At 40.5% G+C, this 16,004-nt stretch overlaps 1 protein-coding gene across 4 annotated transcripts in view; it reads right to left on the reverse strand.

Annotated features, from left to right (window-relative positions):
* The window catches only part of PTPRG (protein tyrosine phosphatase receptor type G), a 774,504-nt gene that overhangs the window by 559,988 nt on the left and 198,512 nt on the right, over positions 1-16,004 (reverse strand). For all 4 annotated transcript variants that reach the window (XM_024982945.2, XM_024982946.2, XM_024982944.2 and 1 more), the window contains 1 exon segment: positions 12,131-12,241. In XM_024982945.2, the coding sequence (XP_024838713.1) occupies positions 12,131-12,241 (111 nt within the window).

Here is a 16,004-nt window from a genome sequence, read left to right on the forward strand (position 1 = left end):
CTTCAGACTTCTGAAATCAAGAACTCAGCTCAAAAGGAAAGAAATGTCTTCCCTGTAACTCCTTCCCTTTAAGTTCCGTGAGATCGCTTAGCTTTTAAGACCTGAAAGGACAAGGAACCAAGGGCTTACTCAGCCAACTGCCATGCATGCCCCCTGCCTCTTCTACGTACACTTTGACTAGTCTGAGCCAATCAAGCTAACTCCTTTTCTCTTGCCAGTGACTGGATGAATCTTGAACACGTGATTCAGTTCTGACCAATGAGGTGGAAGGGTTGATAGTCCAAAGGAGGGGTGCTCTGAGGCAGATTTTGCTTGCTCTTCAACAGAGACATCGGAAAGGGATACTTTCTCTTTCTCTGGACTTTATACCTCTGCGTTTGACCTCCGGAACTGCAGAAGTCACATTACAGCCACGAGGAAAGGGATTCAAAGTACCAAGTCTACCAGTTAAGGTTGGTTGGTGTAACATAAACAACATGGAGTGTACCTTACAGGTGGCAGAGTACAAAGGTGCTCTGCCCTCTAGACACATAAGTTTAGAGATACATTGCTCTTATTATTAAGACAGGAGAGTCCGCAGGTCTTTTCCAGATGCTAAACCGTGGTAACCGATACAAAAGCAAATCCTTATGCACAGACATGCCCCTGGAAATGACTGCAGTATGAACTGGGGAGAAAAATCCTGGTAATACTGCCAGCCAGGAATCCTCAGGACAAAAGAAGCTAATCTTGACTTGTTCCTGCTGGCACAGCAGGTCCATGGTCCAACTGGCCATAAGTGTTGAAACGTCCTTTTCACACCCCAGTGAATGGTGAGAGAAAGGGCAAACTTTACACAAAAAGGATGTTCTAAAGATACCTCATTAGAAGGTGGTGTAAGAATATAAAAGCCACAGGACATTCAATAACTGTCAAAATCACTTCCCGAGAGGAGAGTGTGGACTGTGCACTTCACAACAGTGAGGAAAAAATACCTCCCATTATCACAGAGAGCCCCAGAAGCAGAAACACACCACAAATGGCTTCTCTCTCATCTTTGCAGACACTCATCATAAAGTCTAGTTACTACAGGCTCATATTTCATTTTCCTGCTAAAGTTTCTCAACAACCAATCAATACCAAATGTACTAATGGCACCCTGCTCAAAGGAAGAGTGCTGTCCTAACACATGGAACTAGGGGGAAGGGGGGGACAGAGACACTGGTTCCAGGAGGGAAAGAGGCCAACAATAATGGGGACAGAGCAACTAAATGATACCTTGGGAGCAGCAGATTTTCATGCAGTTTCAAGAAGCAGCTCGTTTTCCTCCCAGGGAATGGCCATCAGACTTGGAGAAAGTGGATTAACACAAACAGGAAATTTGGATCCAGTGGCTTCCCAAACTCAATGAATACCTCAAGGTAACCAAAATTCATTAAGCGGGTTCCAGAGAATAACACATAACTTAAAACAGCCCACAGTCCACACATTCACTGTCTGAAATTCACTCCATCATGGATACAAGGATGATAATGTAAAACATTTAACAAATCAGAGGCAATGAACACTAACAATGGATGGTAGAGGGCAGGTATTCAATCCTAAGGTCCCAGAACAGGAGTGGTCGAGGCAGAGATGAAGGGGAAATTCAGGGGGATTGGGCCAATGTGTTTTTAGGATTTTTAATCATCTACATGGCTGTACCAGTGCCAGGACATACAAAGAGTTATACTTCTTAAAATTAGGACACTAAATAATCTCCTAAATTTTTAAGCCAATTTAAGAATACCTATACCCTTCATGGGGAAACAGTGGAAACAGTGTCAGACTTTATTTTTGGGGGCTCCAAAATCACTGCAGATGGTGACTGCAGCCATGAAATTAAAAGACGCTTACTCCTTGGAAGGAAAGTTATGACCAAGCTAGATAGCATATTCAAAAGCAGAGATATTACTTTGCCAACAAAGGTCCGTCTAGTCAAGGCTATGGTTTTTCCAGTGGTCATGTATGGATATGAGAGTTGGACTGTGAAGAAAGCTAAGCGCCGAAGAATTGATGCTTTTGAACTGTGGTGTTGGAAAAGACTCTTGAGAGTCCCTTGGACTGCAAGGAGATCCAACCAGTCCATTCTAAAGGAGATTAGTCCTGGTTGTTCTTTGGAAGGAATGATGCTAAAGCTGAAACTCCAGTACTTTGGCCACCTCATGCCAAGAGTTGACTCATTGGAAAAGACTCTGATGCTGGGAGGGATTGGGGACAGGAAGAGAAGGGGACAACAGAGGATGAGATGGCTGGATGGCATCACCAACTCGATGGATATGAGGTTGAGTGAACTCCAGAAGTTGGTGATGGACAGGGAGGCCTGGCGTGCTGCAATTCATGGGATCACAGAGAGTCAGACACGACTGAGTGACTGAACTGAACTGATACCCTTCATGATTTTTTTCTCAGCAGAGATGCAGGTTGATTGTATGGCATATAAGAGGCTTTTCAATCCTTCCAAAATGGTGATAACATCTCCTAGTGAAGACTTATTTTGTGATATTGGAACACCCAGCTGTACAATTGCTGACTTTTAACTTTTATTCTTAAACTGGCTAACTTTTTATAAAATCTTAAATATGTAATTAATAGGAATCTTAACACACCAAAACAGAAAATAAGCACAGCCTTTCATAAATTAGGGATACCAGGATATAATGAAAGTCACAGGATCAAATTCTAAAATACTCTTCCAGGTGAAGGCCCTGGGCAAGACCTGTTTCTTTTAAAAAGTGATATTGGCAAGTGACAGACAATTATTATAGACCTATTAGCACTAAATTGTGAGTTTCTCCTTGATAGAGAACTTAAGAAGAAATGACTTTATTATGCTAAAGTCAAGTACTTATACCACAGTAGAGTCCTTTTTCACATGACATAAAAATCACATTTAATACTACACTCAGGGAAAACATTATTTATTATACACTGTAGTATTATTGATGAAAAGCAAGGATTCCTAAAGTTACCAGAAGGCATTTGTCAAGAAGGCAAGGTTCCACATGATACACCTACTACTGATTTGTTTTTTTTTTTTTTTTTCACCTAAACAAAGTCTTAATTACATGATAAAATACAGAGTTTAATATAACTGAAATGGAGGAAAGGTTAACTTTTAATAGCAAGGAAGAAAACCAAGAAGATATTCTATGTTTAATGCTACTGATCTCAAATAGGGTCATGGGAAATTAGCAGCTGAGAGATGGAAGTGAGATTAATTTCAGGATCACTTAACAAACTATTGAAGACCAAAGACAGCATTTTGCGTGGGTATCAGACAGGAGCAATATTCAAGGTGGACTCACCACAACACAACCATATATCACTTAACACTTTTGCTCAAATACAAGATTAAACTTGAGCTTAAACCAAGTTCCTGTCTATATGTAAACAAATAGAATAGCCCTCTTTAGGCACACAGTAGACATTTCAGCCACGTAATGGCAATACTACTGATAAAAGTTCAAAAGCTAATGAAATTCAGTAAGCTTTCCCCTACTTTTTTAAGGCTCACCTCAGCAAGAGAGAGACAAGATAAGGAATAAGGGTGTAGTTCATCTTAATGATTGCAAGGGAAACCCAATAAAATGTTACTCAGCAAGACATATATGAATAATATTTTATTTGCCAAAAAATTTCACATAACAGAACTTAACAACATCCAAAGGGAATGACAGAAACGTTTCTCTCTTTTATACAGTCAGAAAGTGGGTTTTACAAACCAAACTGCATATAATAAATGAGTACATTTTGTTAGGTTACAAAGGAAAACGAGTAGCCTTTAAGTAAATCACACAGCACATTGCAAATCACTGGCTCTTCAATTATCAGGCATGTGTAAGGCTAGGTATGCTATTCCTTTGAAATCTTTAAATTAATCATGTTCCTCTACTAACCCATACTCACCCGGCCCCTGCCCCAAAGATACCAGTTTTAAAGGAGAGAGTATCATCCTTTCAAATTTATGACCAGGAAAAAAGATGTCTGACTTTGATCCATCACAGGTATGAAAAATACATACTTATAGATAATTCTCTGTATGCCTTCTGTAGACCCACTAAATGTAAAGATTACTAAATATTAAGATTTATGTTATATCAAAGCAAATATTGACCTTACCTCTGCCTGCGTCAATATTTACTGCTCTGTACAATAAATCTTGATGTTCAAACTGCATCAATATCAGTGCATTAATTTCTGCATGGCTCATATCAGCATCTTATAAAATTTGAAATGCCAGTGAAAATATTTCACTTGAAAAATGTAGATATAGCCAATTAAAGAGACAAAAACGGCTTTTCCTTTCCTTCTGGCTTTCTTTGCAGTTTTTTCTTCTTCCTCTCCCCTCAAAATATTAACAGTTACAAAGAAAACTGCCTAAATTTGATGAAATTCAGCCATCTATTATAAAAGAATTATTTTAGGAAATATTATGAATGTATTGGCATAATAAAATAAAACATTCCAGATATATTTCTATAAGATATTATAATATTATATACATATAAATGTAAAAAGGCAGTATCCACCATTTCTCACTGATAATCACAATTAACCTTTGTGTACAGTCTCCCAACTTTTCGTTCTATTTACTGATGAGACCTATTACCCAAATTATTTTATGCATCTTGTAGTTCAACCTCGTTCATATTGGTACATGTTTACTAAGCATTTCATGATAAGGATGTACTAAAATTACTCAAGTCACCACTGATGGTTCTTTAGGCTGTTACACTCACAATGGCACGCTGTGGATACATACAAGTGTTTCTGAAAGACAAATTCCTAGAAGCACAGGCGCTACATCAAAGACTACCAACATTCAATATTTTCATAGATTATGCCAGAGTCCTTTAAAAAAAAAAAAAAAAGGCTCCATCAACCTGCTACCTTCAAGGCCGAATTAAAACCCAAACTTTCAGCCTTCCATTTACCCACGTTTTAAACATCTCATCATAGCAACAATTGAAACTTTTATCACTGTTACACAGCACTTGATACCAACCCAGCATTGAATAAAACTTCATCTACTAATATGCTTTTGCCAAGGGTCACAAGGACCCTAAGGAGTTTATTGATGTCCTCTTACAACATACAGTAGCATCTGTTAGCTTTACAAACGCTTGTGAAACCACCTCCAGAGAGAAGATGCCAAGAAATGTTTGAACTCAAGTGGCACAGATTAGAACAAAGTTAAAAAGAAGAAGATAAAGAACACATCTCTAAGTTACTAGAATAATTTTGTTCAAACGATGGAAGAGAAAAAAGCCAAAGTCTGCACGGAAAAATGTTCAAGGTACCTAAGGCATATGGCACCACATTTTTCTCTTTTATACATAAAGTCCTGATTACTGTGTGACCACACGTGTTTTTTTCTCACTCTATCTATCCTTGTAATCATAGATCAAGTGCAAAAAGAAAAATAACAACAATGAGTACCTACAGGAAAAAATAGCTTGTACTTTGTCCCATAAACTATTTCTATTTCAAAACATTAAGGTAGAAACAGGGAGGTATAAAGATTAATTACAGACAAAGGTTCTGCTCAAGAAACATAAAGTTTAAAGGGTGTAAAATATGAACAAAATACTATACCATGTCTTAATAGGTTCAAGTCCAAATTTATCTTTACAACCAACCCACCATTCCTCACTTACTCATTTAAATTAAATGCAGTGCCCTCTTCAATCATTCTGGGGAACATCCCAGACAATTCATTTGCTTTCTCTTTCATATACAAAATGTAATCAATTCCCACTGGCTCTTTCATATCTCAAATTCCTGACAATACAACCTCAACATTTCTCACAGTTTCTGCTCTCTTCCCGTGCTGACCAATCCTTAATCCTACAACCTGAGGTCTCACTCAAACATAAAACCAACTTAGACCATTTTCACCATAAAAGCCTTAAATGTGTCCCTCAGAGTTCTAGGTCACTAGGAGAATTCTGTTGGACCCCTCCTGGTCTACTTCCGATACGCTGCGTTATTCCCTTAACTCCTTCCACTTGACCACACGCCCCAGACCCAGTGAGGTACTTCCAGCTCCCCAGTCAAGGCTAGGCTGTTTATGCCTCCAGGCTTCTGCAGTCCTGGCAAACACCTGTCCATCTCTAAGGGAAGCTGGCAGGAGCCATTCTGAGGAATTTCTCTGGCCCCTCCCACTACACCACAACAGCTGGCACACAATAACTTCTACTTTGAAACTGTAAATAGATTACTAGAGAATTGTAAAGAAGATAGAAACTCATTGTCAAAAATAAAGAGCAAACTGATGAGCGAAAAGAGTGCAGTCAGGTAGACATACCCTTGAGCCGGGACTTAACGAGACTCGATCTCAACAGTGTGGTCCCATCAGATCAGAAGGTCTCTGCGGCAAAGGGAATGTCTCCGGGGAAATGATTCCCTTAGGAGACTCCGTAGGAGGTATCAGGGGCGGGGCACAGGTTCCACAGTGCTTTCCACTCTTCTAATGACAAAAGCAGACCTGGGCAGGCATTTGTGTATTTTGCTTTACCCTGTACAGATGTTATTAGAAATAGGCATGGAAATGTTACTTTAGGAATTTAATTATGTCTTACGTTCACCAGGGGAGCTCGTTACTTAAAAGGATCCAACGGCAAAACCTTTTGTAAATCACCCACTAACGTATCTGGATTTCACGGCAAGATCCCCTTCGTGAGTTCCAGACTCTGGTATGAATTCATTTATCCATCCATGCATTCACCTACTTGAAAAATATGTTCCAAATACATACAAGAGGAGATATTCTGGCACACAGCAGGAAAAACAAGAATAATAAGCTATAATCTTTGTCCTTAAAAACTCTACATTTAGCTCGGGAAAACTCTCTCTCTCTGCCTGTTCCCCTTCCCTTTTCCCTTCTCTCTCTCTCTCTCACACACACACACACACACACACGCATGTTATAAAACAAGATGTTCATATGCACAGTGCAGTGGGGTGGCCATGTGATTAACAGCCATACCCGGTGAGTACATGTATTACTGCTAGCTCTCAATGCCATATAAGGTATGTCCTTTTATCTCCATTTTAGAGCTGAGCAAGTCATCAAACCCCAGGACAACCCGCAAGGCCCCTGGAAATCTCATCCCACAATTTCCTGGCCAGGAAGGAACGCCTCTGAGAGCAATCCTGCTTGACCTTCACCTGGTGCCACACCAGACACTTCTTTCAAGGAATTTTGCTCATGGCATATCTCAATTTTGGAGTCCTCTAAAAGTTAGAAATGCCCCCCCCCCACCCGAATTGAGTCACAGAATCTATCTACACAAAAAGAACATGAGATACAGATTATTAAAAATGAAGAAAACCACTGAAGAGGATAAATTAAAACGGCGTGGGAGGAGAAACCCACCACCTGTTTTTCCCTAAGTCTTTGAGGGGGCGGAGAGGAAACAGAAAGCTTTATAAAAATGCCTCAAATTTCTACTTGAACTTGCTCCAAATTTGTTTCTCATTTCCCTTTCCGGCAACAATGACCTACCTAGCATGTGTTACTTTTTGTGTAATACTTACAGAAGTTCTGGGCGAACTCCAAAATTCATGAGCTGTCATCACCTCAAATAACACAGAAAAAATAGCTGTATTTTAGTCAAGAAAACCAATAGAAGAGAAGTAAAAAAAGTGAAAGTTGCTCAGTTGTGTCGGACTCTGTGATCCCATGTCCATGGATTTCTCCAGGCCAGAATACTGGAGTGGGTAGCTATTCCCTTCTCCAGGGGATCTTCCCAACTCAGGGATCGAACCCACATCTGCATTGCAGGTATTTTAATATTTCCAGTAGACACCTAAATTATTGTTACTGTTTTTCTCAATGTAATTCTGTATGAAATACACCAAAAGGTGTCCTCCCCCCCTTTTTCCTGTTCTTGGTATAAGGAAAATATATCCAAAGATATAAAGCAATCTTGAAGTTTCATTATTATTAACAGTTAATGATAATAATCTTACATTTATGTTCTGTTTCATTTCTCCAATGCATGATGTTTTCACACTAAACTCAGACATTATGACCACTCCTTTTTAGAGTAGAAATAACTAAGAACCAGAGAGACAGTCTATCTTCAGATGGGCACAACGGGACTAAAACACCAGTCTCCAGGCTCCTCAATAAACAGTCCTCCTAAGCTGCTGGTGTGCACAGTGGCATCACACAATACACCTATGAAGTAAGGCTGTTGATCATTTTCAAATATAAATATTATCCAAGATGATGCAGTAACATTGAAATCACTTGCCTAGTCCTAACGTGGTAAGTCACACTATTAATGAAGTATGATCATGACAATATCCTTAAAACAAGTTCTCCACAGCTCAACTACTTATGTAACTCTCCTCAAGTGACCAGTGGGCTGCTACCAGAATAACCAGATCAGCATCATTCACCAAACCCCACCCTGTACCCAAAGGCAACCTAACGATGAAGGACACCAGAACCCAGGGGCCCCAGGACCACCAACACCGATTCCTCTCCCTGTTCCACCTCCTAAAACATATCACTTCCTCATCTGTATTCTTCCCAGAATTTTTCAAAAGCAGGAACACAGGAATCACTGTGAATGCTAACTAGAACATTTGCTGGGGACATTTCAGCTCAAGGGAAATGCAAGGCCAGAAGAAAAAGAGAGACATGTTCCAAATCTCTGCACAGTTTTGTTTCTGAGTCAGGCTAACATCTGCTCATGGGGGCAGGAGGGAAAGGGGACGACAGAGGATGAGATGGCTGGATGGCATCACCGACTCGATGGACATGAGTTTGAGTAAACTCTGGGAGTTGGTGATGGACAGGGAGGCCTGGCATGCTGCGATTCATGGGGTCGCAAAGAGTTGGACACGACTGAGCAACTGAACTGAACTGAACATCTGCTCAAAACCCCCAGCTGCACCAATGTGATCAGGAGCTGGCAAACCTTTTCTGTAAAGGGCTAACTGATAATAGTCTAGGCTTCTTGGTCAAAGTTCTGTGTGGTAACTATTCAACTCTGCAGTCTTAACATGAAAGCAGCCATCAACAATAGCCAACAAAATGGATATGGTTGTGTCCCAATAAAACTTTACACACAAATACAGGTGGACGTTTGTAGTCTGCCAAGCCCTGAACTTGAGGATAGTTTGTTCGCTGAACCCTCATTCCCAAATCTCAAATGGGCAATTCTTATGAATTATGGCTGATAGAATTTAGCTTGCTGAGCTCCAAGGATTACCTAGGGATCTCCCAGTAACAATCATAGCACCCAAAAGAGAATTCCAACAACAACAGTATCACCAGTAACAAAAGTACTAATAGTGTGAAAAACAGCAAAAAGTAACATTAGGCACTTTATGCCCAGAATTTGTTAAATTTTTCACACACATCTCATTTCATTCCCATTAACAGCTTTATGAGGGAAGTTCTATTAATAATTCCTTTTTCAAAGATGGGAAGACTGAGGCTCCAAGCAGTTAAATGCCTTCCCAACATCATAAAGATATTAAGAGATATTAATGGTAGATATTAAATTGAATCACAGTCTACATACATGACTTGAAAAATCACTCTGTCACACACAACACCAACCCCCACCCCCAAAGTATATCAGTGCCTTATCTTAGGAAGAACTAATACAAATTTGTGAATTAGAGTCATGAGGTTAACACCTGGACCATTAAACCCCTCTCTCATGAAGTGGACTACTTCACTATTGCTCAATTCAAAACCATTTCCCTCTACAGGGAAGTGCAGTTCAAGTGCCAAAGAACATCCTAAGACTTCTTGATGTGAAAACCAGTATTTCACCACTTTATTGAAAATAACCATTGATACCATGGAATGTTCCAGAAGATGACTATACACCTCAGCTGGTGACTCTCTTATGCTTTTCTTCTCCTTTAACTTTTGTTTTCCCCATTATGCCTAGCAAGTTACTTCAGTGATTCTTCTAAGCCAGTCTATACCCTTCTAAGGGATTCTTCAAATAACTGCCTTATCCTGGCTCCAGAAAAAAGTACAACTAAAACAAGGGTTGACAAACTACAGCTTGTGGACCCTATCCAAGCAGCCACCAATTTTAGTACAGCCTGCAAAGAATGGTTTCTCTATTTTTAAAAGGTTGAGGGAAAAAAGACTAAAATATAAGATTTCCTGACACATTAAAATTATAATAAATTCAAATTTCGTTGTCATAAATACATTTCTGTGAGGACACAGCTAGTTTGTCCATCTACCTATGGCTGCCTCTGCACTACAACAACAGAGCTGAATAGCTGCAACAGAGACCACATGCCCTGCGAGGCCCAAGACTACCAGATTCTTTATGAAGAGCATGCCAACCCACTGAAGATAACCTATGAGCTTTTCCACCGATACAAAGAAACTGAAGTCACTCAGTCATGCCCGACTCTTTGCGACCCCATGGACAGTAGCCTGCACTGAGTTCCTCCGTCCATGGGATTTTCAAGTCAAGAGTACTGGAGTGGGTTGCCATTTCCTTCTCCAGGGTATCTTCCCAACCCAGGGATCAAACCTAGGTCTCTCGCATTGTAGACAGACAATTTACCATCTCAGCCACCAGGGAAGTCCACCGATATAAGCAGTTTTCAAATCCAGACACAATGCATTCCAGAAATACAAAATGGAGACTCGTCAAGTCCAGAGTTAAGACGATCAACCACTGCTCCACCCCAAAGACCACACTACTAATTATGCCCACTCTTAACTAAATAATGGGAAAAGTCACTGCCGTCTGCAACCGTACATGCTGATGTCATATAAATTCCTATTTCCCAACAGCATTATTTTCAAAATTGATGAAATGTAAACAGCAGGCCACTTTATGCCTCTTCTTAACTTCTATCAGAGCCACAGAAAACAAAATGATAAATTTTCTTTGGGTTTCTTGGCAGGAACCGATATATATATAATTTCAGCCTTCATCTCCCAATTTCCTTCATTTATCAGAAATGGTGACAAAAAAATTTCTAATTAGATAATTCTAATCTCAAGGAATGGGGTGTGATGGAAGACTTCAGAATCACTATCTGTTCTTGCAAAACAAAATAGATAGTCTATTCTCCCTAGAGGGGCAGGAGATTTATCAATAGACAAAAGGATGCAAAAAGCCAATAGATAAGGTGTAATTAAAGATCAGGCCTATAAATTTTATACTGACATAAACTTAACAGGATTTGCAGGTGGAAATTCAGGGTTTAAGACCAGGGTATAATCATGACAATAATACCTTTCAGTTCTATGAGCCACAACATAGAAAATGCATACATTTATTATTGAGACTAATACTCTGTGCCTCCAAGCACTTTCATAAAAAAATTTGAATTATTCAGTGCTATAGTGATTTCCAAAGTGGTCTATCTTGCTCAAAAATTCCTCCTTAATTAGCTAAAAATACATTTCCCATATATTTTTGAGCATCAAAATCTCTTTTAGAGAGATTTAGATCACCTGTCTTTTTTTTGATAGTTGTTAGACGCATAAACCAGAAAGGCCTGTATATTCTTGTAGATTTTTTTTTTTGCCCCTTAAAATGTAAGAAAATTATTTCCAAAGTAGTACTCAGAGTTGTAATAATGTATACTCTCTCTTCACTGACTCCAATTGAAAAGAGCTACAGCAATATCGCAGTGGGCTGAAATATATAAAACTAGCAAGATCTGATTAGAAAATAAAGTTGCGTTTCTTAGATTAAAGCATAATAGGTCATTTTGATACGTGATGCTTTGCAATATTTAGCAGCTTGAGACAAAGCTTATATTTTCTGCTCTCTGAAATCACAGCCTCTGGGAAGAGACAAGAAAAGGCCACGTCTTTCGGAAAATTACAAGTTTGGTACAATAACTCATTAACAAGTAAAGTTCAGAAATAAATGCAAATTGAGGGGAAAAGGCAGGTTGAGGAAACAGGTGGGAGAGATAAATTAAGGTACTTATCACCTTGAGGAAAAACAGGCTTGAATATTTCAACTTTCAGGGAACTACAAAAGGTTTGAACAAACAGAAATCAGGCGTGAAACTGATTAAAAGTGTGCCTTTGAGTAAGTGTAATGGGACGTGAACTGGCCCGTATGATCACGATGGGAACCAGTCAACTTACCCGAGTAGGCCCAGTATGGGTCGCCCGAAGCCTTGCGCCTGCGGATCTGCGCCTGCACCGAGCTGCCCTGTCTGTTCTCGTGCAGGGTCCCCACGTAGCCCTCCGTCAACGCTGCAAGACAGGAGAGGTGCAGTGAGTCAAAACCGTCCCCCTGCTGCACCCAGGAGCGGTGTCAAATGCACACAGCTCTGTAACTGCCTAGAAGCACAGACCTTGGGGTAGCTGAATAGAACTTCCTGACTTTATAGAACAACAACTACAGGAGAACCTCAGGAGATTACAAGGATTATCATTAATACTAACAATAGCTTGTGTATGTGTTAGGTCGCTCAGGCATGTCCAACTCTTCGCGACCCCATAGATTGTAGCCTGCCAGGCTCCTCTGTTCAGGGGCATTTCCAGGTAAGAATACTGGAACGGGTTGCCATTCCCTTCTCCAAGATCTTCTTGACCCGGGGTTCGAATCCTGGTCTCCTGCGCTGGCAGGCAGATTCTTCACCGTCTGACCGAACTACAGTGAATCTTTTCTCCGTACCATGAACCCGAGGTGCACTAAACCCTTTACATGCATCATCTTGTATAATTTGCAACACACCACCAGGCAACAGATGCAGTTTCAGTAACAGGCCCATTCTATTGATAAGCAAACTACAGCTTAGAGTAGTTGAGTAACTTTAACAACTAGCAGACCTGGAACTCGCAGCTTTGGTTCCAACTGTGTGTATAAGCCTATACCCTAGGTGCAAAGTGCGTCCAGCCTTATTTAATATTCACTGAGCAAGGAGTCATTCCATCTCTTTTACAGATGGAGGAATGAACGCTCAGGGACACTGAGTATGCAGCAGATCAAGGAATCCAACATAAGTATGCATGCCACAGAGCTCCGGCCTCTACCATCCAAACACAGCACAGTCTCAGGCCTGGGAGCCACCCCGTGATTAAGAACCAGTCCTTCACAAACTCTGGATCCCAGAGTCACCTATTATATCTGAAGATATGAAACCTGAAACCCTCCAAGGCCAGCAATGCTCAGAAAAGAAGCACTGTTTAATGATGCATTTCTTTGAAAACTCAAAATGAATCCAGTTTTCTACCCCATTATCAAGAGCTTCCATCTGCCTGCTATAGTGTTCAAAGCCCTCCCCTCCCAGCCACTTCATGGATGCAAATTTCTTCTGTGGTGAGCCCACACCTGACTGCCCCGATGTGTCAGAAGACAAGTATCACAGGTGCCCAGAATCCAAAATGAATTGGAGCTACACTTCAAACAATACATCCCAGCTGTCTGTGTTAATATTTAAATGCACCCAAACAAAATCAAGTGTGCCTCTGAAAAGCAAGGAGAATGATTAGAGGAACTATATATTCAGTTTAAGACTCTGAAGGCACCAAGAAAGCACAATACAGTCTCTATTACAAATTAGCCAGAGTAGTGATAATAGGAATCATCTCACCATGATGGCATTAATTTTGTTCACAATGTGATGGTCATGAAGGAAAATCAGGAAATATGTAAGTATTACACTTTATGCTTGCATGTCAGTTGCCAAGACTGGCTTTAAAAGAAACAAAGCTTGAACAAGAGCTACTCCACAAATACAAGCCCTTTGGAGGGAAATGAGAATCTTATAAAATCCAGACACACATCAGCAAAGTAAACCAGGCGTCATGTATGCCCGCTGTTTGGTCCCGAATGACAGAGTCAAAACCTAAGTTACTAACCATTTTATAAGAATGATGGCAGTTTAGGTATATATGATCCAATCCATCCTGTACTCTTGCAGGTAAGCCATTCAGAATCTCAGAAAGTTGATCATTCTAAGTTTCCAGGGATAAAAAACAAAATCTCCCATTTCTTCATCTATTTTTTTCCTCCACTAAAGCAAACTACTTGGTTGACTTCATGGTCTGTTCATAGTAACTTGTGTTATCTTCATAATGACCCTATGAGGTTGGTATTTTTAGCTCTGTTTTACAGATAGGGAAACTGAGGTTCACCCACATAGCCAAATACCCATTAAAAAGTTTCCTAAATTGTTCGGCTTATTTCTGTGCCTATGGGAGACATTTTATGTATCTGTTTACTACACTTCTTAGAGCTAATTCACTCTAAATAATTACTCCCAAATAATCCTTCCTCTTTGTACGAGGACAATGAGTAAAAACCGTGCCCCCATTCCCATACATACCACTGGGGTCAGGGGCATGGTTTGCAGTGATTCAGTAGAGTAAGTGAAACAAAGCCCACCTTTGGAGCTGCCAGGGCAACAGGACTGGCTGTCTCATCCATGACTTGTGACCCAGCCGGTGGAGTAGGGTATGAAGATTACCAAAACAGAGACACTGCAACAAATTTCCACTATGTTATCAGGTATTTAAAAAGCACCACATGCCCAGAGCTGAAAAAGGTGCTTTCCTCATAGTACCTGGTGTCATCCTTTATACCAATCCTGTGAGGTTGGTAGGTTTAGCTTAGTGATATATATGTTTGGGAATGGGGACACCAGCCAGTCCGAGAGAGTCTTCTCTCTCTTGCTGAAGGTATTATGACAAAAGTTGAAGCCTCATGGGGGTGGTTGAGGGTCGAGCACAGGATCAGCAAAGGTGCTCAAAATGGAACCAAGCCAGAAAATGCAAAATCTATGGATCAATTCGGTTGAAAAACTTGAAGATCAGGACAAAGCCAATTTGAAATCAACCCCTGGAAGGCTTATAGTTACATGACCAATTACTCACCAATGCTTACTTTTCCCCCAATGTCACTAATGTGACCTTGGTGACCTTCAAACAGGATACAACACCCAATAATCAATTTTTCCATGCAGAAAATGCTATTGTTGGACTAGAGTTCTCTCAACCCAAGCTGCTTTAAAAACAGAACAAAAAATAAAGACCCTATGCGTTGGACCCTGCCTCCAGAGATTCATCTTTAGTCTAAGGTGTGGAATCAAAATAGCAGTATTTTTTGTTGTTGTTGCTAAAAGTTTTCCAGGCTATTCTATTTTTCAACCAGCGATAAGAACCACAAACCTCCCTGCAGAGCTGGACCTTAGGCCCTGTTCATTGTGACACTGTCCACTCACACTCACAGCCTGTAACTTGCCGGGTTAAATAAGCCTGTCTTAATTTTAGTAAAGACCTGGCCAAAGAAATGAATAGCCTACTCCAAGAATCACACCAGTGTGGCGTCAACCTGAGCACTTAAGACAAATTTGAACCGAACCAGAGATCCAGCCAGATTCTGCTCACCAACAAATGAACCAGGTATAAAAGTAAAGAAGGAATGAGGTATAAATGAGGTATCCTCAAGGATATTAATTTATACACTTTATACCAGACCCACTAGAATCATAGTCTCCATACCTAGTATCCCCAGGTTTTTTTCTTTGCTAGAAAGTGTTTTATTTCTCAGTCAGTCATACATGAAGCATGTGTGCATGCTAAGTCAATTCAGTTATGTCTGACTCTATGTGATCCTATGGACTGTAGCCCACCATGCTCCTCTGTCCATGATAGGATTCTCCAGGCAAGAATACTGGAAAGTGAAAAGTAGAAGTTGCTCAGTCGTGTCTGACTCTTTGTGACCCCATGGACTGTAGAGTCCATGGAATTCTCCAGGCCAGAATACTGGAGTGGGTAGCCTTTCCCTTCTCCAGGGGATCTTCCCAACCCAGGGATTGAACCCAGGTCTCACACATTGCAGGCGCATTCTTTACCAGCTGAGCCACAAGGGAAGCCCAAGAATACCAGAGTGGGTAGCCTTTCCCTTCTCCAGTGGATCTTCATGACCCAGGAATCGAACCGGGGTCTCCTGCATTGCAGGTGGATTATTTACCAACTGAGATATTAGGGAAACCTAAGAATACTGGAGTAG

The sequence above is a fragment of the Bos taurus genome, chromosome 22, assembly GCF_002263795.3.
Source record: "Bos taurus isolate L1 Dominette 01449 registration number 42190680 breed Hereford chromosome 22, ARS-UCD2.0, whole genome shotgun sequence".
Classification (NCBI taxonomy): Eukaryota; Metazoa; Chordata; class Mammalia; order Artiodactyla; family Bovidae; genus Bos; species Bos taurus.